The sequence below is a fragment of the Amphiprion ocellaris genome, chromosome 6 (assembly GCF_022539595.1).
Source record: "Amphiprion ocellaris isolate individual 3 ecotype Okinawa chromosome 6, ASM2253959v1, whole genome shotgun sequence".
NCBI lineage: Eukaryota > Metazoa > Chordata > Actinopteri > Pomacentridae > Amphiprion > Amphiprion ocellaris.
Window position 1 is genome coordinate 24,014,125 of NC_072771.1, and position 27,196 is coordinate 24,041,320.

Here is a 27,196-nt window from a genome sequence, read left to right on the forward strand (position 1 = left end):
CGTAAAAACAAATTATCTTATTTACTCTTGTTAATAGCATGTGTGAAAAAGAGTGCAAATGAATCTTAACGTTGTATTTGTGGTAGATATGCCATTAATAAGCTGCATGAACAGACATTTTAAAGCAGCAACACAATTTATTGTATTTTCTGAAGTAGTAAGCACTGTGCTTGATATTAACAAGTATTGTAAAAATATTAAACCAGCAGTTTTCATCAGTCTTGAATGGCTAACATAAACAATTTCCTTTCCTACAACTCAGTTCAGACCCCCATACAGTACGTCCCATAGTCTTTCATCGTTTCATGCATAAACCACGTCAGATGTACCACCAGCACTGTGTCCATTCTCAGTTTCAAACACTGTGAACTCTTAAAATATGCTCTATTTTACACTCCCTGTTGATCCATGTTTGCTGTGGGTGTGGATTACGTTTTACAGGCTGGAGAAAGTTGATCCGGTTTATTAAGTGACAGGGCATTCTCTTTTTGTCTCCAGACTGACTAGTTAGGACCAAGTTCCTGTATTCTGTGACAGAGCTCTGCAGAGTCTAACAAAGGACCAGACTGAGGTTCCTGTAGGTACACAGGAAGATTCCTGCAATACAAGGGACAGAATGACAGTTAGAAGGAGCACAGCATCACAGTACAGTAAATGTGCTCTGCCTATGGCAATAGGAGACTGATTAAACCACTAGTTGCTTCAATTTATTATTCTTTCTTTTTTAAAAAAATGTTTAGGTCTAGTATCATAAATCATCCCATATTTAGATTGTGTTTTGATCGAACTAAGACAGGCGTCAGTTAGTTTGTGGCATCAGAATACATCTCATATTCATTTTGAGTAACCATTTGCGATTAGAGAAATGTACTACAAAGCAAGTTTGACATAACCAGGCTTTCTTTGTGTAACAAAACCTAAAACTCCCTGAAATCAAAGATAATAAGTATGATGGTAGCAGGTATTAACTTTCTTTGATAAGCTAGGTTTTTCTCACCTGGTCCTGTGTGCGCATGCATAAAAGGGGGCATTAGAGGCATTATTTGACTCATTTTCCACACAAAACATGGATCGATCGCATGCTGCCTACTTTAGTCAAGAGCAACAGGCTGATAAACTGGTGGGCCATGAAGAATATCAGAAAATTTCACAGTAAAAAGCAACATTTTTACCGCAAACAATGCAAAATTTATTGTACATGTACTTACAATTGAGCGACTTAGTTTTAATGTGACAGCTGCACATTAGAGCTCTTGAACTGTAAACCACAAACATTTATATAGATATGCAAAGAGAATTTAGGTCTGACACTGTTCCATAATAAATGACAAGTGTCCTTTAGTTTTTGGCTAAATCAAAGTTAAATTAATGTTATTGATAAATATTTTCTATGATAAATAGCAATATACTAATCAATTCTCAGCAGAATTATAATAACAACAGTGGAAAATGGGCAGCAAATCAGGATCAAGCACAAAAGCCTATTTATGCAATTTCTGCATTGCCACTTGAATGTATGTCAGGAAAAGAACTTGTGAAAGAGAGGTGCTTCTTAAAGTGTGTTTAAATTCCAACCTCTGACCATGACCTCCTTCAAAGAGGTCAGCTGTGCAGCATGAGTTACCACGGTGATCGAGGCCAGGTTAAAAGGGAACAACCTTCATGATATTGAAGGTCAACGACAACCTTACTAACCCACAATTCTCACTTTGTAGTACAGCCCCCAGATTTTAGCTTACTAGTTCATATTTGAGATCCTACATAGAAAAAAGTGTGAACAGTAGCTTAAAAAGTGTTCAATCTTTACAATAGGCAAGACTGTATTTGTGTGATGTATGATGCTATTAACACTAAATTGGGTATTCAATACTTTAGTGGTTATTCCTGACCAACTCTGAGTGTGGGTTGTACAATCAAATCCCACTGTTAATACTGTAGTATAAATACTGCATAGTATAAAGAACAGCTGTACTGAGGGCAGTGAATGTAAGAGTGACAGTGTCTTACTTGACTAAGGACTGAGTGGTCAGGCTCCAGGTCTTTTCCCAACAAGCTGCTGCCTCCCGTCTCCTGCTGAGCCTCCACAGCACCTCACCACACCACAGTCCTGCACCCACACACTCTGAGACAACACATACAGCGTGATGATGTGTTCTAACAAAGGAGCATACAAAATAAGCACAGATTCACTATAGTCCTGTGGTGCATTCATCCTAACGCCCACATTTCATGGCACAAGCATCAAAGGTACAATAGGTGCTATTTTATATCATACCAAGTGTAAAGCACACAGTGTTTGTATGTTTGTAACAACCTGCTTCACATTTAAAAGCAGAGATGATGACTTTGTCTCTATTATCAATATTTTCATACAAAATATACTCACTGAACAGGATTCCGAACACACTAAATGTTGTCATCTGTGGAAAAGGTGTGAATTTAAAACTACCCGAGGGACAATATAAGGGACATGCAGGGGAAATATTGTGGTGTTATCATGTAATTAGTAATACCCAAGTACAAGACTGAAGTGTCTACCTAAAGCTGACCTTAGCTTGCCTCTGCAGTGCAATAAACATATGTCAAAAATAGCTTCTGCTTTACACATCATTAAGTTATAGCTGTGGTGTGCATACCTGGAAAGGCCTGTAGGCTGAGCTGTAGGTCTCTCAGTGCCTCTTTTAGCTTGTCAGTCTGGGTGAAGCTGATGGCCCTACCAGCTAGTGAAAGCCCCTTCAGCCTCTGAAGGACACACTGGTCATTTCCTTGTTTGACATCCATGTCTGCACTGGGGATCAGTGGTTGGAAATCTATAATCGACCATAAAGTAACAGAGGCTGTAAGTTGTATAAAAAGTCAAAGATATCTACCAAGCATACAAAAAAAAAATCTAAAAAATACTCACCTCTCTTTTTGAAGCGCACCTTCACCACCAGGTTGATACACCTGTAAAGCAGAGTACAGTCTTACGTGTTTATTTAGACTCACAAAAACTGATGGCAGAAATAAAAGTCATTTTATCTCACAGACCTTGTGTAGTGAGTCACAGCTTGTTTCCAGTCCTTCAGGTGAGAATGGCAGTGACCCTGGAGGAGGTAGGCAGCTGCGGTCCAGAGCACCACTGCCACCCTATTTTCACCCTCCATGTCCCTGGTCTCAGCCTCTCTTCTTTCTTCTGGCTCTTCTAACACCACTTTCTCTGGCAGCAGCTCCAGTGTGGTGCTAATGACTTCACTGCAGAGTGCCAAACAGTCTGCAGGTCGCCGAGCCATGAGCAAGGCAGCGCCAGCCTCCAGGTAAAGCTCAGGTAACCTTGGTATTGTAGCATCCTGAGTATGCAGCTGAGACAGAGACACGCAACAAACACAGGTCAGTTTACATATTAAGAAAGTATTCCTTGCCAGAGCAAATAGAATATGATTTCTCACAAATATAGCTTGACTAGTGCTACTTACTAAACTGTTAATTTAACGTAAATAATCTTGTATATCTGTCATTGTTTGCACTCTTACTCCTTGTTGATCTTCTGAGTGAAGAACCGCCAGCAGGTCAAGATAATGTTCAACACCCTCTGACACTCTGCAGAAACAACAGCAACACTCATTTATCAGTTAGTGTTCAGTGTGTATCATTTTCATTAGCATTTTCTGGTTTTGAGTAGCGTTCAAGTGCAGGACGGTTACAGACACTCCACTCTCACCTGCCATAGAGCAAACACTTGAGGGCCAGACTGTGAAGGACACTGAGGGCAGATGGGACAGAGAGTAGGCTGCTCAGTGATTGGCTGCAGAGGAGTGAGGATGGAGAGAGGAGATGGGTGCTGGCCAGAGCAGGATCTGTAGCAGAGGGCAGCATCAAAGTCTGTGGGACAAGAGAGGTTTCATGTTTCAGCATGCAGGCCTGCACTTAAGTGAATATGTGTCAGCGATCAAACTTTATTCAATCCAGTATGCTTTGTTGGCATGAATGTTAGGTAAACAATATTGCTACAGCATCAAGGAGGATACAATTCAAAAATAAGGTAAGAGAATAAAGAAAAAAGAAATCCAAGACAATTTAGGAAGTAGAATAAAATTATTAGGTAGCTAAAAAGAATAAGCCAGTGAAGAAAAACAAAAACTGTAAAAATGTGTTCTTCATGTGTATGTGTTCCCTTCCCTTGCCAAATTGCGTGAAATATTCCACTCTTATGCTTTTATTATATTTGTCACATTCTGTGGTGAAGTGAATCTCTGTTTCTACCTCACCTATCGTGCTATAACTTTTCCACTGTTGGTAGTCATGATGTTTTTTAACAATAAGAATGATTTATCCACATCTACAAGACAAATGTTTTTGCTAATCTCATCAGCAGCTGAAATCCATTTTAACATGTGCATGTGTAATGCCTATAAAAACTATTCAACCTTTGGATGTTTCACCCTTTTGTTGCTTTCATACATGAAATCATGGTCAATATAATTTGTCTTTCTTGACAGGAATTTGCCCCCCAAAAAATCTTTAATATCAAAGTGAAAAGAGATTTTTTTTTTACATAATTATGTCAATTAATTAAAAATATATAAGTTAAAGTAAATGATTTTTGTGTAGTTTCTGCTCAATGCTTGGGGTCGCCATCTTGCTGGAAAATAAATCTTCTCCCAAGTCGTAGTTCTCTTGCAGACTGAGTCAGACTATCCTAAACGATTTGGCGATATTTTTCAGCGTTCATGTTCCCCTCCACCTTTACAAGTCTTCCAGGGCCTGCTGCTGAAACGCATCCCCACATCATGATGCTGCCACCACCATGCTTCAGGGTGGAGACGGTGTGTTTGTTGTGATGTGCAGCATTTGGTGTTCACCAAAAATATTGTCGAGTCTGATGGCAAAGACCCTTCTTCCACATGCCTTTGGGTGAATTCCAGGTGAGAGTTCATCTGAGCTTTTTCTTTGCCACTCTTCCATACAGCTTTGACTGGTGAAGAATCTGGACAACAATTGTTACATGTACAGTCTCTCCCATCTGAGCCACTGAAGCTTTTAACTCCTTCAGAGTGGTTGTAGGTATCTTGGTGGCCTCCCTCACCAGTTTTCTTCTTGCCTGGTCATTCTGTTTGCGAGGACAACCAGCTCAAAGCAGATTTAAACAAGTGCCATATTTCTTTCGTTTCTTAATGATTAAACTGAACTCTGTGGGATGTCCAGTGAGTTGGAAATCTTTTTGTAGCCATCTACTGGCTTATACTTTTTAATAATCTTTTCTCTGAGTTGCTTGGAGTGTTCTTTTGTCTTCATGTTGCAATTGTAGCAGGAGTATTGTAAAACCAAAGACTGGACGTTCCAGATGCAGGTGTTCTTATACTACACTTACTTGACATATCAAATACACTCAGATGATCTCCATTTCACTAATTGTGACGCCGCTTGCATCAACTATCTGGACTTCTGTTGAATGAGGTCAGTCACTTTAAAGGGGGTGAATATTTATGCAATCATTTACTTTAACTTTCAGATTTTTAATTAATTGACCTGATTTTGAAATAATCAGTTTTCACTTTGATATTAAAGAGTTTTTTTTTCTGCAAATTCTTGTCAAAAAAACGCAAATGATATTGACCACGATTTAATGTATAAAAGCAACAAAAGGTGAAACATCCAAGGGTGGTGAACACTTTTTAAACGCATTGTATGTACTGTATTATGTACTGTGAATGGGTGTTACTCACTGAGTGCAGTAAGCGAAGAGCTTGTATCTCAGCCTGTGTGTTTCCCAGCTGTCTGTAAATGAGCATACTCTGGTAGAGAGCACACACACAACGGGAGTCTGTCTCAAGTGCCTTTCTGTAGCACTGCAATGCCATCTGAGGGCGTCTCTGGAGACAAATATAAACAATATGCTTACTGCATGTAAATGCTCAAACGTGTTACATTTTTGTTTGTGCAAGTACTGAGTGTGTACCATATGGGTGAGGCAGGAGCCTGAGAGGAGGTGTGTGTATCCTACTAGAGCTCTGGGAGCTGGCAGGGACGAAGCTGCCTGCAGACCAGTCAGAGCCTCTGAACTCCGACCCTCAGTCAGCCTCTCTGCACCTTAGTCAAACAGAGCACAGCCACACAGAGGGGTAATTACTCAAGGAAACTATTTATAAATCACTGTCATCTATTGGTGCCATATAATGTATAATCATTCCTATGTCCAAATGCTGCTGTCTTTTAGGAGCCTTTAATCTTTTGACCAGTACTATTTCTAGGAGCGTGTATTGACAGTTTACTTGCTTTAAAAGTCACTTCTAACAATCAACATTCAAATACATACCCCACCATGTTAATCTGGCTTTAAATAATTTTTCCTTTCGGATACTGTACTCTTGTGGTGGTGAGGCATATATTTAGAAAGCACAGAGCAGCAATCCAAACATTATATGTGTTAGATGCGCCACACATCATTACAGTCTCATCAAAACAAATTATACCCGGTCCTTAAAAATGCATTAAGAAAAACCACAATTGTTGCTGACCTAGTGTAATGGACGTGCAGATCTGCAATAATTCAATAAGCCTTCTTAGGTCCATCACCAGTAGTGGAATGTTTGAGGACTTTGACCTTGCCTCGCTGATACCGCCATCTCCTACTCCACCACATAGTGTCTCAAACAGAGAAGACATCTTCTCCTGCACCACAGGAAAAAAATACAGTAGCAGTAGTTCTGTCTTATCAATAATAACAACAACAAATACAACATCAAGCCTGTGGTATCACACATTACAGATGTGTACTGGACACAGTTGACAGACAGCAGGGGATTAAATGCTTATTCATCAAGCAGTACCACCAAGGAGGAATCTGCAGTATGACGACACCTAACATACAGCAAGAGTGATAAAAAAATCTTTTCAGTTAGAGAAAGAACAAGGAGTCCTGCAACAGATGCTGTGATGCCCACAGAGCCCTGATCTCAACATCAGCAAGTCAATCTGGGGTTACATGAAGAGACATTATACTGAGATAGACTAAATCCTAACAAAAAAATGTGGCAAGATGCATTTAATATCCTACTGACCAAACTGTTAGGTTTGCATATATGTTTTCTTTGCACAAATAAAAAAGCTCATTATATTTGATTTTTATAAGAGACTGGAGTATAAAGATGATAGTAGCTGGCATCTGTCTTCTAAAATAAAGAAATGTCATAAGATAAAATGAAGGAGACAACAGGGCCTGAACACCAACATGATCATTTAATATTTTCCTTAGTTACATCAAAGGAAACCATAGTGGAGTTCACTTGGAAGCTGACAGAGATCCATTATTTGAGACTCAGTATAGCAATTTGGTCCACACTACAGGCTAAATGACAGCCATCTAATGAGGTTTAACAAACTGTACTAAACCGTAGGATGCTACAGAGCTCCTTTAAACCACAGGAAACAATTGAGGTGGGAACATGCCACTTCTAGGACATATTCCCATCAGACTTGATTACATAATCTTACCTGAAATTCCTGTATAGTTTCCAGCTGGCACGTGGCCAGCCATATGGCCCACTGCAGACAGAGGAGGTACAAGACAGTGGGATGCAAATGTGTGTTTTCCACTGATTTCAGAACTGCTCTCCAGCACACAAGAGGATCTGAAGCACCAGTTTCACCTCCTGTCATCTGCAGCACTGTAAGCAACAATAGCAGGCCGTAAAAGTTCACACTGAGAAATCCTTCCAACTCACATGAAAGTTGATTTACTGCATTAGTCCCTATATCATATACATTTATAGTTTGCCCATTATTTCACATAGACTCCCACCTCTCTCTGCAGCTTGTGTGAGGAACAACTGAGCTTCTGAGAACTGAGATTGAGCAGTAGCGCACACACCGGTATTATACACCACCGCCAGCTCCAACTGTGTGTGATCTGTATTAGGAGGAATACCTGCAGAAGACGAGTATCGAATAAGATAATGGGTTGTTTGCTTTCGCAAGTTAGGTCTTTGAATTACAAAGAAGATGCAGCACCTTGTATTTTCCTTAAAAGCTTGTGAAACTCATAGGAGCACCACCTCAGATGAGGCTGGTTATGATCCTGCCTCATGGTATCTCGTTCTTTTTCTTGCTGAATAAAAAAATGAAAAAAGAAAAACAAAAACATAAACAGTATATATAACACGGTGTTATCGGTGGCATCAAGTCATTTGAATAAAGCTGAATTTTAAGGTGGACTTTTACAGTCACTGGTCAAAAGAGCGTCTGTGTGCTGATCACTCTGTCTGATCATAGTCTTTTGAAGCCACCTGACTAGAATGTGGATTAATTAGGTTTTCAGTATGAATCTCTCACCAGTAAAACACCTTAAAACAATATTCAATGTACACAATTGGCTCTATCTATCTATCTATCTATCTATCTATCTATCTATCTATCTATCTATCTATCTATCTATCTGTCTATTGTTCACTGCATTTATAGCTATTATAGTAAATAGTTTTACAAACAGGAAATTTGATTAGTTATTAAAATGTGATGCATTGTTGTAGATAACATTATTTAAATGTGCATACAGCTGGTAAAATCACCTCCACCAGCTACACCTTTAAAAATGTGATTACATGTTAATACCTCTGTAACAATAATTCAATAATATAAATTGAATAATATGAGAGGGGGTTTGGGGCACAATGATATATACTATAAATAGCTCAAGCACATTTTACTGTCATTAATTTTGTGCCTTTTTTCTTCTGATACTGTTTCGATACGGTCGTATTGCAATGGGCAGTCAAGTGACGTTAAAAGATATGAATATGTCTTCTACTTCTGAAAATACAAGATTCCAGCTAAATAAATCACTTCATCAAACACAACCAAGGAAGAAAACAGTCTTTCTATGGAACTTTTATATGAGCTCTGTGTTTTGTAGTATGCCATTAGCTACCACAAATTTACAAATGTGAAGTTAGCTACGACTACATCGTGATGTTTTTGCTTTCTTCTGTGCTATATTGCTATCCTCACTAATAAACAGAACATTAACGCCAGTTATCTGCTAGCTGAACAACCCTGCTGGCTAACATCACTTACCTTACATTTGTTTACCAACTCGTTGTTTTCCTGGATCCATTTATCTAATAAAGACGGTGGTTGGGACATTTTATGAGACATTACATCCGTGTTTTATGAAAAAGTTGGTGATATTTAGTTTGAACTTTCCCTCGTCTGTCGAACAGCAGCTGACACCGGAAGTAAACGCTGGTGTGCTTCGGTGCTGCTGTGGGGCTCTGCTGCCTCCTGTGGACACATCTGGGAGCTACACCTGCAACCTGCGGACTGTCCAGCAGGTGGTGCTGTGTGTGGAGCCAACTTCAGCTGCTTTTCTAGAAACTTCAATCACTGTTTGTCACAGGCATGAAACTGTTTAGGGATGATGTTTGTTTTATAGATAGTAACTCATAAACATCATAAACACACACACACACTCACACTGCAAAGCTTTAATGCGTTCAGTTTGTTTCCACTCTTTTGGAAATCTGCATTGGCCACATTGGCACGCTTCCATAATCACATACATACACATGCGTGCACACACATACGCATCTACAGCAAGTAAACAAAGTCCAAGGCCCTAATTGTATTTCAGCTGAGTCATCCTTGATACTGCCAGGACAGCCATTTTTCTTGATGTCCCTCCCAAGGTGACTCCCCTATTTTTCACCCATTTCCACTCATCTCTTCTCACCCTCCTGTCTGCGAGTCTGTCGTCCCTCCATCACTTCATCATCTGTTTCCTTGCGATCTCCACTGTCTGCCTTCACCACAGCTCCTCCTCCTCCTCTCTTTCATTGTCTCAAATCACTGAAAGGTCTAAATATACCACGATGGAAAATCAAGGGGAGCTCCTGACAGCCACGCCACCTGCAGCTGCAGAGCCATGCATATACGCACACTGGATATCTGCCACTCCTCAGGGACACGTTTCACTTTTTTCTGACATTTTCCTCTGCATCGATCCTGCCATTTTCCATCTCTACATCTGTCTCACTCTCCCGCTGTCTCTCTATCCATCTCTTCAAGGACAAGGTCGCCACATGGCAAGAGCCTTCTCCCGTCCTGTCAATGTCATTTCCATGGCAAGTCTTCAACCTTTCACAGTAATAAAATTTGGCTGTGATGAATTCGCCCATGACAGTGCTGGAAAGCACATTGTGTTCATTTTGAGAACTTAACAACAGCATAAATTACATTGTTCTACAGATGGAACTATGAAATTTATGCTGGATTGTTCTTAACAGGTGAACCGCCACTACCTATTTGGAGGTCTTATTCTATCCTGTTTTAAATTGGTGGGCAAAAATAGATTCATTTTCAGGTAAGCTGGAGAATTTAGCAGGTAAGTGTTGTTTCTGGCCTACGTTTTAGTGGTATTTCTTCAGCAGATATATTATATACATACTCTTTTTAAAGTGCTCTTTTCCCCTTAAATTTCATCTCTTAATGGAAGATTCAAATAACAAGGTAGTGAGAAACATTGGACATGGGTTCTTCATAACACCACAGCTGAATTCTGCTGACTCGGCTCCTTCGTCCTCATTTATAAAACATGAAGCTGGTGGAGGGAGGGGATGTGATGCATGTTATTTCTATCCTACATACCCCTGAGCATGTGGCACATGGTGCAATACTCACAGTGATTGTGGGCCTGTGGTATTGCATTTTAAGACATTTATGTAACTGCAATTGGCTTCATTTTTGAAAGTGACATTTCAGGACCCCAAACAAAGCATGACGCAATTGCTAGAGGTCACATTAAGGGTTTAGGTGTCACATGGTCCCCATGGGTTTCACAACACACGTTCACAGAATTGCCGATAAAGAGAAATTACTGTGTGCTGATCCGTCTCTTCTTCAACACTGTTCATCTCAAGGGAAAGGCGTACACACAATTCTCCTTTAAGGTATGCAGAGTAAACTCACTCACCCTGAGTTTGAGTGATCAATAGGTGCTGTACGTGCTCTTCAGAGCTGGTCCTCTCTTCAGAGCAGACATCCCTTCAGATCAGCAGAGACAGCTGGGTTTGTGTTGGTGTGGATGCTGTATCATCGTAGCTTGAGGCACATCCTGATGTGGATACGCCACAAAGTTGATGTTTATGCTGCTGCAGCTGTATGTTGGTGGTCTGTGTAATATGTCATGCTTGGCCTGCGAGCACATCTGCACATGTGGAAATGAATTACCCTTTAGCAATGAACAGAAGCAGCAACTGAGAGATGGAATTTCTATTTTTAGGGAAGCATCAGACCCTGTTTGTGTGTCTGTGTGTGTGTGTTTGTGTGTGTGTGTGTGTGTGTGTAGTAAGAGAGAGAGTCTATCAATGGCCCAGCAGTTAGAGTTGAATCCCAGGGGGGCTGGCGTGGATCTGCAAACTCACACTGCAGCAGCAAAACTACAGAGAGCATCAGCAGAACACACCGAACACCCACACACCCAGTTCACACGGACTTTAGCCACAGAGATATGAATGTGTGCTTGCATTTCTAAAGCCCTCAAAAATGAATAATTTATCAGGGATGTTTATACAGATCCATAAAGATGGACAATTGCAAATGGGTCTGAAATTATTAATGTCTTAATCATTGAATGCATAAACCCTACTTTTGCCCAGGGGTTCACACAAAGCTGTAAGAAGGTCCTGCCCGAAAGACATATTATATGCTATAAAATTAATACTTCTGTTTATTGTTTCATCAGAATGCACGTCATGAACCCAGTGCATCTAAATACAACTCCTCCACAAGATGCTTCACTGATCAGAGTGAATACATCCATTCCTGCGCAGCCAGTAATTCTCTGAAGAAGACACAGGCCAGGCTATCTCTTTAAAAGAGTGTGTCCTGGTGCTGACTAGTGAGTTTTCCCTCCCTCCTATAAAAGCCCGGCGCTCTCCCCTCCTACTGCAGTCACTTCTCCACCGGCCCGGCCAACATGAGTTTCACCGTAGAGCACCACTTCATGGGCCCGGGCTCGTACCGCAAGGCTCGGCCCGCCTCCGTGTCCTCCAGCGGCTTTCACTCCCAGCGCCGCCGCCACACCTACAGCCAGCCGTCGTCCATCGACAGCCTGGAGACGTTCAACGGCGACATGACGCGGAGGAGCGAGAAAGAGATTCTGCAGGCTCTCAACGACCGGTTCGCCGGTTACATCGAGAAGGTGCGGAACTTGGAGATGCACAACCGCAACCTGGAGGCTGAGGCGGCGGCGCTGCGGCAGAGCCAGGCCGGACGCGCGTCTGTTGGGGAGCACTACGAGCGGGAGCTGTGTGACCTGAGGGATCTCCTGCAGCAGCTGACCGGGGAGAAGGCCCGCGCGGCTCTGGAGCACGAGCACCTGGAGGAGGACATCCAGCACCTGCGGGTCCGGCTGGAAGATGAGGCGCGCAACCGGGAGGAGTTGGAGGCTGGCGTTCGCACCATGAAGAAGTACGTGGAGGAGTGCCGGCTGGCGCGCCTGGAGCTGGACAAAAAGATGTGCGCCCTGGAGGAGGAGGCCGCTTTTCTGAAGAAGAACCACGAGGAAGAAGTGGCGGAGCTCCTGGCGCAGATTCAGGGCGCGCAGGTGAGCTTCGACATGCGGGACGCGCTCAAGGCGGACGTCACCAGCGCGCTGCGAGAGATCCGTTCACAGCTGGACACTCACGCATCCAAGAGCTCAACGCACGCCGAGGAGTGGTTCAAAGGTGAGCTGGATCAAAGAGGGTGCAAAGTTAGTAGAGGCTTTTCTGCTCAAACTTTTTTGGTGCGCAAAGTAACGCTTGTTCTCTGTCCTTGGTGCTGAAGACTGAAGCCGTTCTAAATCTTTATAGGACAACAAACCCTGCTGGTTGAGTTGAATATGTCATAACCTGCACACCACAGACCTTTAATAAAACAGACAAATTCAGGAAATATAAGCAGATAACTTGTTTATAAAATGCGTAAACATCGAGGTTGAAATAATATGCCCTACAGTCTACTTGGTGCCCTTTTCCTGTGGCTGCGTCTGCCGCAGAATGATCATTTTTATTTAGGCAGAGCACTGCAGACGTGAGATGGCACACAGAGAGGAGACTATGATTCATTTGCACTCTCACTGTGGGTAACAGTGGGTGTGTTCTTGCTGGCGCCCCATGCGCACTGTATCTCTGTTTTCGTTGTGTTGACATATCTGTGTTACCTTAAACCTCCCAGATATAGTTGTTTTCAAGGTCACTGTGCGTGGCAGGCGCACAGAACCAATATCGCTTCGTCTGTGACTCGTGACTGATGTCATCTTTAGACTTAGCCATTGACTTTGAATCAGCCTGTATGATGGATGGACTTACTCATCCTCCAGCACCTGTGAGAATGAGACAATGCTGCAGACCTTTGTGGCGCTGTACAGATACTCTACTGGCAACTTTGAAAGCCAAAAAGAGTTTCTTGCGCACAGTAGTTTAATGGCATGTCACAGGACTTAATGGTCCATACATCAGCCCCTCCTGTACATCCACATGCTGACCTGATAGAGTCAGTAAAAGGTGCAAACATAATGACCTTCTCTGTGTCCAGCTGACTGCAGCAGTGGCTCATTCATGCTTGGGAGAGGGAGGGAGCTGAGTCAGATCTCTGACTGACAGATGGACAGTGTCAAGGTTACTCACACTCCCAGTAGTGGCTGTCTGCTCTCTAAAGGCAGGACTGGTCAGATGTCTTAGGATTTTTTTTTAAAAAAAGGTCCAGTGTATGCCGATTGAATCCTAAACTTAATGCATGAGTCAAAGGCCAGTCAGCGGTATGACACAGCAAAAACAATCTTATACTCACTGTGTATAAAAATGCCATAAATGCTTTTATTTGAATACCCTACAGTGCGTATGGAGCGCCTGTCTGAAGCTGCTAGGTCTAACCAGAATGCAATCCGTGGATCCCAGGAGGAGATTGCAGAATACCGCCGCCAGCTCCAGAGCCGCACCATTGAGCTAGAAACTCTTCGGGGAATGAAGGAGTCACTGGAGAGGCAGCGTATGGAGAGCGAAGACAGACACCAAGATGACCTCAACTCACTACAGGTAGGACATTGGCACAGACATGCCTGAGAAAACCACACACATACACATTGTACATTTCCTCTCAGACCCTCAGCGTAATATTTAACCTGCAAGGATGTGTGTTTTCATTTTGCAGGAGACCATCAACCAGCTGGACAATGAGCTGAAAACCACCAAATGGGAGATGGCCAGCCAGCTGAAAGACTATCAGGAGCTGCTGAATGTGAAGATGGCTCTGGATATTGAGATTGCTGCTTACAGGTTAGTCAGGGCCAAGAAACATACATATTTAAAGTGTTTAATTGGTTTCCTAATGTCAAAGCTCTAAACATTGTCACTCATTCTGTCTTTGAAACAGGAAGCTGCTGGAGGGAGAGGAGAATCGCTTTGTATCAGGTGGCGGCCCGTACTCTTATCTGGAAGGCAGAATCTCTGCCCACTTGAAAATGAAAGGAGAAGAGATCTCAGATACAGTCATTGTAGAGGAGCAAACAGATGAGACTCAGGTGACAGAGGTGACAGAAGAGGCTGATGACGAAGAGGAAGTGGAGGAGGAAAAGCATGAAGAAGCAGGAGATGCAGAAGAAGAAGGTGAGGAAACCAAAGAAGAGGGGGAGGGAGAAGGTGAGGAAGGTGAGAATAAGGAGGAAGAGGGAGAGGAAGAGAAGGAGGAAGAAAAGAGAGAGGAGGAAAAGGAGGAAGGAGAGGAGAAAGGGGATGAAGAAGAGGCAGGTGAGGAAGAAGAGAAGTCTAAATCTCCAGAAAAGGCTGCATCTCCTCCCTCAAAATCCCCTCAGCCTAAATCTCCTGTTGTCAAATCACCAGAATCTAAATCACCACAAAAGTCACCAGAATCCACATCACCAGCAGCCAAATCCCCGATGCCCAAATCACCTGCAAAGTCCCCTGCAGTCAAGTCTCCTGCAGGAGACGAGTCAAAGTCACCAGTGTCAAAATCCCCACCCAGCAAATCCCCTGAGCCTAAATCTCCTCCTCCCAAGACCCCGGAACCAAAGTCTCCAGAGAAGGAGGTGGCCAAGCCTGTTGCTGCCAAAGACACCCCAAAGGAGGAGAAAAAAGAGGAGAAAAAGGAGGAGAAGCCTCAGCCTGAGAAGGAGGAAAAGAAGGAAAAAGAGCAGCCAGTGAAGGAGGAGAAGAAGGAGGAGCCCAAAGAGAAAGAGGTGGCCAAACCTGACACAAAGAAAGACAGCAAAGCAGAGGAAGCACCAAAAAAGGAAGAACCTTCAAAACCTGCAGCTCCCAGCAAACCCGCCGAGGACAAACCAGCCCCCAAATCTGAGCCCAAAGAGAGCGCTGCCCCTGCAAAGGAGGAGAAGCCCTCTGCTCCGAAACCAGAGAAGGCCGAGCCGGAGGCAAAGCCAGCTCCTAAAGCAGAGCCTGAGAAAACAGAGAGCAAGAAGGAGGAGAAGAAGCCAGAGGAAAAGCCTGCACCTAAAGTAGAACCAGAGAAAACAGAAACCAAGAAAGAGGAGAAGAAGCCAGAGGAGAAGAAGGAGGCTAGTAAAGCAGAGAGTAAAGAGGCTGCAAAGATGGAGAAGGCTGAGAAATCCTCTGGCACTGAGTCAAAAGAGAGCAAGGAGGAGAAGGCCAAGAAGTGAAATGTCGAGTTTCAGGGCTAGAAGAGGAGGAGAAGCCAAAGAACCATGAAGGAGGGAGGTGAATAAAAGTTAAAAGCAGGGTAAATAGAGAAAAAAAACGATGTACTGAGGTGTTCAGATGGGCAATTCAATGTCCAAAGCAGAGCAGCTCACAGTATGTAAGCAATAGTGATTTCTGTAGCAAATAACCCCGTGCTCCCTAAGTATGGCCATTACAAACCCTTGATGCTTCTGATGTATGATTGTAGTGAATGCAGAATGCTCTAAACTCTTTATCTGAATGTGACAACTGCCCTTAATGAATAAATAACAAGTGCATTTAAACTGAATCCTGATGATGGGTGCAGCGGCGTCCTGCTGTACCCACACAAGCCTTCAAGGGTAGTGATGTCAAAACAACGTCAAGCTAAAGATTGTGACAGATATTGAATATAAAAAATGTATATTTAAGGAGATACAAATGTCTATATTATATTTACAGATACACCAGTAAGAAAGACTTGAATTTTTTGCTTGTGGTGCACCTTAACGCAGCTTCTGCCGACAGGTGAAACTGCAATGTCTCACTCGTCTAGTCTGCAACGCTAGGACAATGATGACTGTGCTATGTATAAACTGCTGAGAATATGCAATATGAAACAGTAAATAAAGAACGAAAAATCAAACACGAGAGGCTTTGTGGAGCTTCCTTGATGATAATCTTTGCATTGTGAAATTCTACAACACATTAACCCTAAGATTTATAAAGCATGAGGAAGAGTCGTACGAGGTGTGAGGCCAAAAAGGTAAAATGCTGCGAGTTACTGCACTGCATTGCGGCGGAGGAGAGGGGGAGCTGTACCCACCCTCAGCAGCCACCGCACCCTTCCTCACATCCCTCGTTCATGTATTAATCAAGAGCTGTGTTGCCGGCTCGCACAGAACAGACTCAATTTCCCTCTTATTTCACAGCGCTGCCTCATCGCAAAGAGGATCGTACCTTTATAATCCTTTTATATCGCCCACATTTATCTCAGTATTATTAATTCATAATCACTATAATTAACAGGATCAGTATCAGAAGTAGCCTGAAGGTTGTTACAGAACAGGCCCTCACTTTGAAACCAGACAAAATTAATAAAGAAATGCAAATCCTCACTTTCCCATTTTTGGCAATGACTTGCAGTAGCATTTCAGCTATTCATAGAATTCTACAATCATTCACAAAAAATGAGTACATTTTTAATAGGATTTACTAATGAGAGCAGCAGATGGTGACAAAACTCATTCATCATATCATGAATATTAAAAAGCAAGCACCTGTTAAATTTATGGCACTTGAAGAGGCTTTTTTTTTCACTGCTAAAATACTGACAGTGCACACTTTGGCTGACATTGGAAGGTTTTCTCTCTTGGCACGACTTCGGTGTTCTCTTTGCATCATATTGCCCCATAAATCCAATCTCACCTGATCTGATAGATGGTTTTGTATTAGCTGGATCAGCAGCTGTGTTGTAGAACACAAGGTGGAAGGGACAAACTACATTTACGCATTTTAATGCAGTGGCTGTGCTGTAGGTGTTGTGGCACTTTGTAGTTTTACATTTTCACTGAAATACTTAAACACACGAAGTTTATGTAAGTTCTAACTGCAACCACTCTCAATGCAAAATGAGAAATGTGAATGCCATCTAAGATAAGCTATCCAGCTGTATTTTCTTTGTATGGATATAATTTTTTTCCCCCCACAATACTGCCTCTTAAGTAATTTTTACTCTAAGCAGATTATCAAAAGAGCAACTCTTTTTATATTTTGAGGAAAATACAAAATTTTATACTGACTGCTGCAGTATAAAGTTTACCAATGACATAAAATAATTAGACTAACATATGAAATGTCAGTCACCACAGCTCATTTTCCTCCTAACTACATAGCATACTTTCTTATCCATACATCAGTGTGGTGATAGGCTACAGGCTGGGTTACATCCTGGTGGATTTGCGCTGTAATGTGCAAGAAAAGAGTAGAATGATACTTGCACTGCTAGCTAATCAAAAAATGAGAACAATCCTTGATGGGCTTCTCAGTGTCCTAAATACCAACCTGTTTTGCCATTACTAAAGTCAGGATGATAAATGAGAGGTCAAAGGCTAACTGCAGACAATGTGGTAAATATCGTATATCATCATTCTCTGTGGAAATGACTCAGCTTGCTCCAGCACTGAACCACAATGGCATAATAATCAGCTAGCTCAGACGACACCTATAAATAGAGCAGCACTGGGAGAGGTGAGGATGGAGAGGAGCGTAAGGGGATAAAAGCAGGAACATTTGGAGTGAAAAGCAAAGTCTGAATGCAACAGAGTCATAAAAACATCAGATGCACACTCGCTCAAGAAAATAACAGCTTTCCTTTATTTTCAAACTCGTATGAAGACTTTTAAAAAGGATGCTTTGTGTGTCAAAGAGTCACAAAGGTAAGCTTGAAGGAGTTGTAACTACAGTAGAAGCATTGTATATACAGTTTTAACGATGACTGAAGAAGCCCTGAGGATGGTTGTACTTGAATGGCTTCAGGCGATTTGGGCCCCTAAATTTAAAGAGATGAGAGATGTCAGATGTAAGATTATTCTATGTCTTTTATCCAATGTGTGTGAGAGGTTTACCATTTCTTCTTCTAACTACGTACCTGACAGTGCGCAAGCACATCTTTTCACGGGGGAACTCTCGTGGTCCTTCCACACCGTCATCTTGTCCTTCAGTCTCCAAATATACATCCAGGCAGACACACAGGCGTGCAATTTGGTTGGTCAGGAGCTGGTGTCCTGGACGTGGTCCCTGTAGTTCATTTTTGAACACATTGACCTCACTCTCCATGGCCTAAAGAAGTAAAAGATTGTTAAAAGACTTACAGTATAAACAATAAAAGCACTGATAGAGTGCAGTACTCCGCCAAGGTTGCCCAGTTGTTGCATCGTTTCTGACTGATAAGTATGATAAGACCTCAGTGGTAGATTTGTAGTAGGATCGCAATCATGTGATCGTCAGCAGGCAGCTGACATAGCGTTCACTTGTCATATTACAGCGACGCAGTGACGCTATCTCGCAATGATACAGAAATCTTTAACAAATCCATGGATCCAGACTATAAGCCGCATCACTGCCAAAATCTAATGAGGTCCTTGTGTCATTTCTGATGGTCCCTGAAAATTGCATCCAAACCTGTTATTCCATTTCTGAGTAACGCTGCACACGAACAGACAGATTCACAGATTAACAGACAAATGTATGCCGATCGTCACATAACTCCACCACGTTCCTTGGCGGGGTAAAAATCATGTGTGTAATTAGTAGCAGGACTAGGCGGTAACAATAACAGAGCACAAGTTTCTGGGATGAAATTACTGAAAGGTTCATACTCTGAGGTTGTCATCAGTGCGTCCACTGCGCTCTCCCTTCCAGCTCAGAGAGAGGGAGAAGAGAGGGGAGATCTCTGGGTAACGAGGACTCAGCACCACTGCAGCCTGAAGGCGAGCTGAGAAAAATCCAGGCAAGATGTTGATAAATTCAAATCAAATAATCAATAATACTCAATTCTGTTGTCAGTGACTGGATTTACCTGTGCCTCTTTCGACCACTGACATAAAGTACAGATCAGTCTCCTTTGCCAATCCAGCATCACTCACATGGCGTGTATAATGCAGATCCTTTACATAAAGAAAAACATCACAGTAAAACATACTCTATCGGGTGTATTTCTGATGAATACTTCTATTAAATGGGACTGCAAATCTCTGAAAACACATATTTTTGTTTTCTGTACCATGTACTCCTGCTGACTGATGGTGGTCCAGCGTGCTAAACGGGAGATTATCTTGGCAGGAAACAGGTGCTGACACTCACTGGAGACTGGGATGATGCTGTGTTCTGAGGACAGGAGCACAAACGATCATTGTTTATGTCCATTACAATTTTTTTTTACAATGCTTGCAAGTGTTAACAAATGATATACGCACCTAAAGAGGCAAACTGTTTGTGCAAAGCTAAGCGGGACTGGACTCGTCCCCTCAGCAGCTTCATGGTGCTCTCCATGTGGCTGGCACTCAGAGAACTGCCAACACACACAGTCTGGAAACATATAGCCAACGTTACACAGTTATAACACCGACAAAATGTGTTCTAGTGGGTTACTAATTGATTTCAACACACACCTCTGAAGCATCACTTGGAAAATGCAGTCCTCCCAGATTCTGAACCCACATATACGGGTGGCCTAGGTCCTCCAGATAATCCGCAAAGGAAATAATCCTAAAAAACAAATCGTGGGTTCATTTTGCTCTGTTAAATTCAGGGTATTAAGTACATGACATTTTATTCACTAAAACCACTTGACAGCCTTACCCGACTTTGTCAAACTGGTAGCGATTAGCTGGATTGGGTGTTTCTCGTCCCTGGTCGCTGGTGTAGAGACAGCTGAGGAGAGTGTCTGACTTCAGCAGCTCCCTGAAAAAGAAGGCATTATTAGACTTCTTTAGGGCTCTCAAGACAGAGAGGGAGTTAAATGCTTTTGGCCGTTCACACACACCCTGCGCTGATGGCGGTGTTGAGATCTGTGGCGGTAGAGACTTTGGTCTTTACGGTCAAAATGTTGAGATTCATCAGGTAGTAGAAGAAGAGATGGAGGATGCTGCCGTCTGTGGAGACAAGGCGGATAACACATGGATGAGCTAATCCATTGTCATCTTAATCCAATACTCTCAGTGCCCCTCTCTTTTCATTAATCCTTCCAGCGATAGCCCCCCTGGGTTTACTTCATACTGCAGAGAGCAATTAGAGAGAGCAATAACAGGGTGTGGCCACAACAACAGCTAGCAGCACTGAGGGGGCACATACACTATGCTGATGGTCATCTTTCACGCTCCACTCTCTGCAGGCACAGTGAACTCAGTGACACACTGTCACTCACTCACACCTACACAACTCACTTTTGCATTTGCTGCACTGAACAGACTGCTGCGTATGGCAGCAGTGGAGATAACTGGGGACAGGGAAGGCAGAGGAAATAAAAGACTGGATGATGAGAAAAAATGCTTACGAGATGTTGTAGGTGCTGCAGACCTACAATGCTGCAAATGTGTGTCTCTCTCTCTCACCACTCTCCCTCCCCTCCCTCCTTCCCTTTTAGGTAGAGTTACGCCTGCAATGCAGATCTCCCTATAATCTGTCACTACATTCCTTTGGTAGCCAGCAGAGGGAACACAAGGGTCAAATGGTGTCATGTCACAGCAGAGTGGGTCACACTTACCTTTTTTTTTCATACTATCTAATAGGTATCAAGTTACTACACAGCACAGCATACACATAGTCGCATTACAAGCAATCCAACACAGAGTAATTGTAAACATTTGACCTGAAATATGCAGTAAAAAGAAAAGGAGTGTTTCAATCTGCACAAAATCCACAGACCGATTTTGAGCAGATTTTAACCAAAAAAAAGAAAATAATCCAGCTCTCAAAATGGATTACCTTTGCACTTCAGGTCTAAGCAAAGGGACAGAGGGTGCCTTTTCAGCATCTCCCGTCTTTTATCATCCAGCTGGCCACCCGTAGTTGGTCTTCGTCTCTTCTGTCAAAGAGGATATAAAAACAAAAAAGAAAAAATAATATAACCAAAATACATGCTTGACATTGTGGCTTATCAAATGCATTATAAAAAAATATTTGTATCAAATTCCAGCTATTTGTAAAAGAAACATGACAGTGATGTAGCATCTCAAAAGATACAGTAAGGAAAGTCAAACTAAGGGTTGGACGCATTGAAAGACTAAGACTGAGGGTATTTCAAACAAGGCATCAAGTGACGATATAAGGCCAGACAGAAGTTGCAACACAATATAAAAACATTTAGAGTCAAATCAGTAATTTGGAAAATACATATTCACTACAACACTAGAGAAACATCCTGACAGCAAATCATCCTGACAACAAAAATGAGCACCGGTTTGGTGCTGACTGTGCATGTCCAAGGTGGGCTCCGGTTACAGTCACCTCGCCATTCTTGGCGAAAATTTCCCAGAACCACCCTCACTGGCACCCTGGACGCAGGAAATTAATCGATAGCTGCTGCTCTCCAACGCACCAGACCACAATGTGTGACAGCTCGGGCTACAGGGAGAGTTTGTGTGTCGAGTGCAGACACGGGTATATTAAGAAATAACTGAACTCATTGACCTGTGACAGAGTATGTGTGTGTCTGAGTGTGGAAGTGTGAGTGCTCTGGAGTAAAGCCAGGCCTGAAACTCACCGTTTTCTCTTGCTCCTCCTCTGCGTCTGAATCACTTTCATCATCTAGATAAAACCAGAACACATTTTATGTTTCCTGTTGTGATGGCATCTTTCATAGTATTAAGCAATACAGAGTAAAACGGAACAAAACAAAGTGTTTGTGTGCTAAATGCACAGACTATGTATGTTGGCAAGTAGTGTTCGTACCCTGGGAGTCATCTGGAGGTTTGGACAGGGCTTTGGCCTCATCCACATCACCGCTGATTGAGACACTCAAGTTCTTGTCTGAAACAAATCAAAACAAAACAGTTATTAGAACTTACATCCCATGAATACAAGTTTAGTATATTCTCTACTGATTATTACCACAGGCTTGGCCATAGGCATTTGCTTGAACAAACAAGACATAGAGAGGTGGAGGCAGGTGGCGGGCAATCTCTGTCTGTTTCTGAGTCTGTTCAAATGGCATGGAGAGGTACTCCTGCACTGGGAGAGAGGCCTGTGACAGAAGGAAGGGCATTACAATGAAAGGTCAAGGTTAACTGGCCACGCGTCAATCTTAAATCTTCACTTAAATGATTCAATGAGAATGGGACTAAATGCTTTTCATTTTATACAGAAAAATGCAACAATATAATAAATAATAAATTAATAACACATTTTAAAGCAAAATCAATGTATCAAGCTGCAGTGGGTGAAACTAAAACAAAGTGAGAGGATAGTCCTATCAAAATTTAGAAAATAAAAACAAAACGATTATAATACAGCACCCAATAAAAGTTGTTCTACCTGCATAATGGCATTGAGTCCTGGTTGCAAGCTTCTCAGATGCTCTTTCTTCACTTCAATACTCTTCTGAATTGTCTCCTTTGATGCCTGGGACTCCTTATATTTCTCTGCCAACCTATATTCAACCACAGACTTTTAACAATCGCTCTTTGCAAAATCAAGACTGAACTGTTTAGAATAACATGCTACATATTCACTATGTTGTTTGCAGGGCTTGTACCTCTTCCTCTGTTCGAGCTCCCAGTCCAGTCGGGCCAGTGTAAGTTGGTGAGGATCGCTTTTTGTAAGATGAGGCCTGGAAATCTCCTGTGGAGCCTCCTGGTAAAACTCTCCCTCACTGACCAAGTCTATTTCCTCATGCTTAGACCTGGTACAGGGAAAATAAAGTAAATGCCACTTCAAAAAGATACATGTATGAACATTTGCATATTAGCAGTTGAACTAAGAATTCATATTTTTAAGATTTAACTTTAGTGTGCACTTCTTGTATAAATAACTTCTTTCCTGTATTTAATTATTTTTCACTAAGGTTCACATTCATTTACTGACTTCACAATAGCAGATTCTTATACAGGGTGGTGATGGTGATTAATATTGGGTGTTTTTGACATGCAGTTTGTAATGTGTGCAATGAAACAGCTAAATAAACTCTACCGTAATGTTAAACTAGGATGCAAAGTGAGTCAAATCGAATGATGTAAACTAACATAAATATTTTCTACTAACTTGAACTCCAGACACTTGCTGATCTCCTTCTGAAGATGCATCACTTCGTAAAGCAGGTTTTGCAGCTGAAGGTGAAGCACATCAACTCTCTGTTTTGCCTGAGGGAAGACAAACAAAATACCGGTAAAGCTGATTTACAAATGCTACCTTGGTGACCCTGCAAAAAACATAAATATATAGCCTACTAGACAACACGCCAACAATCAGAACAAAGATCAAAGATCAATGAGCAGAATTGGCATCTAAATCAATATTCCCTAAACAACAACAAATGAACCAGAGAGTGTATAAGCACTCTTTGCTGACAAGCTGCAGCTACTCCAGTAAGTTGTTAAAAGGACAAAACAAAGTGCTCTGTGTTCAACTTTCCTTAAGTGATCAGCACAAAAGGGAGTCGAGGCAGCATTTTTTATACCAAATAAATGGAAGAAGGTGAACTTAACTGAAGCTGGTATTTCTTTAAACATAAACAGCATCTGAGAGTTACGTGGGAATTACCTCATGTGTCTGGTCTCTGCCTCTCTTTAGTCGCATATGAGCCAGACGATTAAGTTTTTTCAGATTCATGAAGTGAATGCAGCTCTGCATACGTTTCTGCTCGACCTCCACACACTGAGAAGAAATACAACCATTCAGGCTTCATTATCATGGAACGGACACAGAATCATTAGATTTACCAATACCACAAACTGAATGAATAAGGATTCTGCTGTGGGGGAATGGGACAAAACAGCAAACCACCTTGATGAGTTCTGTTAGTCTTTAATGCTATTCCAACATTACTGACAAACAAATCTGTCTATAATGATAGAGATGTCCAGATGAACTGCTTAAGTAAGTTGCGTACCCCTTCCTTGGCTCCACTGGCTTTAAGTTCCTGGATCTCACTCATGAGTGTGGCCAGACTCTCACATGATTCTTTATACTGTAAGAAGTCCTGGTCAGGGCTCCTGCCGTCCAGCTCCACCTCCTCACTATATACACGCACATCCTGAACAACAAGAAAAACACACATCAATATAAACAGTATATCACGATCCTGTTGGTCTCAGACTTAAACGCCCTTTTTTCTGCTCTCAGTCTCAGAGTGCAATCGTTCTTAACTTGTGAACAAAGTGATGGGGACTAAATTACCTCTGACACCAAATTTTATAACAGTGAACCTGACTCAAAATGCAGCAGATACCTCACATTTTCAACATCCCAAAATAGCGCCTGTGTAGCTGGTTGGTAACGTAACACTGAGTGCTTAAAAACAGACAATGTACCTTTAACCTAGTATTGCTCAAATGGTGCATTGTTGTTTCACAAAATGACTTTAATCCAAATCATAAATGCAAATATTGCCATGTGAAGGCTTTCCTGTGCTGCTTATCCGATATTAACAGGAGATGGACAAAATAATAACCTGTAAAATACATTTGCAAGGCTGAAAATATACAGTTTTTACATGGATTGTCAAAAAATATGTAAATCTGATTATTTCTGAGGCTGAAAGTTATCGTTCTGTTGGCTACTGCATTAAAAACGAATTAATAAGTATTGGTCAAATCTAGACACAGTCTGACTCAGTAGTGTCTATATTTCATATACCACCACATTGGCCCTTTAATTTTACGAGAGATTTTACGGAGGATTTCGGCGTCTCTGCTGTTCCCCTGTGACACCTTGCCTGTGCGGACGTTTATCCCTGACACTGGGCCTGGACTCCAGCATTTGAGTAGATTACTCCTTGTAGATTACAGCACATTGTTGCCCTTCTGACTCCTTCATTTGCTCCCTCCGGACGGTTCCCTAAAGTTACCTGCGTATCTCCCTCTCCGCGGCCTCGCTTCATCTCTGGGGTTCCTCCGTCACTGCGGAGAACCTTCGACTTTCGCTTCTTCAGAGCGTCTGAGGACATTGGGACCTGGATAACAATATGAATTTATACAAAAGCGATACGCCGTGAGAACCTTGTGCTAGTTAATACTTCCCTATTAGCATGCTGGCTAATGTTAGCATCGTTGCCTGTGTAGCTAAGGCAGGCTAGCTCACTGCTAGCTAGACAACCGTTAGCTTGTCCGCTAAGAAAGACAAAGCTCCCATTATAGATACCGAACTATCGATATACCGTATATTCCATAATATATCTATACATTTCCACATACCTTCTTGGTGTTAAAATGCGTCTGAAAAAATGTAAAACCAGGAACAAATACATACACAAAAGACTAAACGTTACCGCAAGGCGCCGACTGTGTACGGAAGCCCTATCGTGCCATAAATCCTCAGACCGGCTGGAGGAAGCAGGAGCAGCTTCTTCTTCTCTTTCTATGAGGCTAACAGCAGCTACACTGCCACCCTCGCCTAATCGCGCTGTTACAGTTAGCCCATGCAAACAGAAAAATTAAGAAAACAATGGTGAAAATGGAAAACTATCTAAACAAAACAAAGGGGAATTATTGAAAAATCACAGGTATACATTACAACAAGAAAAGTACTCAGAGCGCAGTACTCCGCCAAGACTGTTCAATCCTTGTGTATTCAAAAATCACAGTAACAGAGAATCTGGCCATTTAATATAGATCGACCCACAAACTAAATAAAAAATTACCTTGCGTGAGCACAGGCATGTTTTGCGTACATTATGTACAGATACCGAATTGCGTGGCCGAAGAATGTAGCGAGCTGAGTGAATTGATGCACTTACCTGACCCAGCCCACTTGATGTCATGATTACGGTGACGCTGTGCCGGCCGGCCGCTGTATCTCGCAATGGAAAATACTTAACAAATCCGTGGATCCAGACTATAAGCTGCATAACTGCCAAAATCTAATGAGGTGATCTTTGTGTCATTTCTGACCTTCTCCGAAAATTTCATCCAAATCCGTCAGTCCATTTTTGAGTAATGTTGCACATGGACAGACAGACTCACAAAAGTACGCCGATCGTCACATAACTCCGCTGCGTTCCTTGGCGGAGTAATTACTAATCCGTTTTTGTACATGCTAATTATCGAGAGGTTAAGACCACTGTTCCCTCTAAGCTGCGCGCGTGCGCAATCGCGCACTGCTGACCTACTACCTTCCACTTGGTAGTCTCTCTTCTTACTCCCTGAGCTACTCACTCAGATACTAATTCTTCTTTGTTTTTGCGCATTTATCATCTATTTTTTGTCGTTTTCGAGTTTTTTTTTTAACTTGAGTCTCGACTCGACCGTTTTTCTCAGGAGGCTGGACTTCAGCCTTTGTGCTGGAGGGTTGAACCCTCAGTTCCAAGACTTTCAAAGCCTCCACACCTCCCGAGTCCTCAGGACCTGAGCTTTCACACAGTCTGAGGGCTGAAATTTTCTAAGTCCCACAGTAGTTCTCTGTTAGATTGAACTTTCACACAGTCCAAGGACTGATATCTTCTAAGTTCCTGAGTAGTTCTCTGTTAGTTTAAACCTTCAGACAGTTTGAGGATTGAAATCTTAAAAGTTCCTGAGTACTTCTCTGTTAGTTTGAACCTTCAGACAGTCTGAGGACTGAAATCTTAAAAGTTTCTCAGTACTTCTCTGTTAGTTTGAACTTTGTGGTTAACAGAAGCCTTAAAACTTGTGACCATGAGTCTTGATTTCACATTTAGACCATCCATCTGAGTTCTTCTCAGACCTTCACCTGTGGGTTTTTTAGAAATCCTCAACAAACTTTGATTCTCTTCGCTGAACAGTAAAGTTTGTGGAGATCAGAAGGTAACATTAGTTTGATAAATGCCTTCAACTACTAGTAGACTTTATCTGGAA

General features: G+C 42.2%; 3 protein-coding genes across 7 annotated transcripts; 1 reads left to right on the forward strand and 2 right to left on the reverse strand.

Moving 5' to 3' along the window:
• Positions 1-123: 123 nt before the first annotated feature.
• On the reverse strand, positions 124-9,431 carry fancg (FA complementation group G). 2 transcript variants are annotated; one of them, XM_023294187.3, is made up of 14 exons: positions 9,057-9,431; positions 7,990-8,086; positions 7,781-7,906; positions 7,474-7,646; positions 6,498-6,651; positions 5,939-6,069; positions 5,706-5,852; positions 3,701-3,861; positions 3,513-3,579; positions 3,031-3,341; positions 2,906-2,946; positions 2,637-2,810; positions 2,008-2,122; positions 124-597 (listed from the first exon to the last, which is right to left on the reverse strand). In XM_023294187.3, exons 2-14 carry the CDS (start codon positions 8,063-8,065, stop codon positions 504-506), a joined length of 1,770 nt encoding a protein of 589 aa, XP_023149955.2. In that variant the 5' UTR covers positions 8,066-8,086; positions 9,057-9,431; the 3' UTR covers positions 124-503. The 2 variants fall into 2 exon arrangements, with proteins under 2 accessions (XP_023149955.2, XP_023149954.2); XM_023294186.3 differs by having other exon boundaries at positions 9,052-9,429.
• A 2,485-nt stretch (positions 9,432-11,916) lies between these two features.
• On the forward strand, positions 11,917-16,319 carry LOC111584857 (neurofilament medium polypeptide). The gene is made up of 4 exons (XM_023294174.3): positions 11,917-12,701; positions 13,852-14,051; positions 14,167-14,291; positions 14,389-16,319. The coding sequence occupies exons 1-4, from the start codon at positions 11,951-11,953 to the stop codon at positions 15,647-15,649; spliced, it is 2,337 nt and encodes a 778-aa protein (XP_023149942.1). The 5' UTR covers positions 11,917-11,950; the 3' UTR covers positions 15,650-16,319.
• A 1,702-nt stretch (positions 16,320-18,021) lies between these two features.
• Positions 18,022-25,728, reverse strand: thoc5 (THO complex 5). Of its 4 annotated transcripts, none has more exons than XM_023294180.3 (20): positions 25,580-25,728; positions 25,234-25,338; positions 24,277-24,420; positions 23,928-24,041; positions 23,430-23,527; positions 22,924-23,070; positions 22,704-22,818; positions 22,281-22,413; positions 22,122-22,199; positions 21,934-21,977; positions 21,156-21,252; positions 20,215-20,323; positions 20,031-20,132; positions 19,841-19,937; positions 19,646-19,757; positions 19,453-19,556; positions 19,249-19,336; positions 19,049-19,164; positions 18,319-18,509; positions 18,022-18,219 (listed from the first exon to the last, which is right to left on the reverse strand). In XM_023294180.3, the coding sequence occupies exons 2-20, from the start codon at positions 25,330-25,332 to the stop codon at positions 18,156-18,158; spliced, it is 2,052 nt and encodes a 683-aa protein (XP_023149948.2). In that variant the 5' UTR covers positions 25,333-25,338; positions 25,580-25,728; the 3' UTR covers positions 18,022-18,155. The 4 variants fall into 4 exon arrangements, with proteins under 4 accessions (XP_023149948.2, XP_023149945.2, XP_023149947.2 ...); XM_023294177.3 differs by having other exon boundaries at positions 21,156-21,255; XM_023294179.3 differs by having other exon boundaries at positions 21,156-21,255; positions 25,654-25,686.
• Between the last annotated feature and the right edge of the window lie 1,468 nt (positions 25,729-27,196).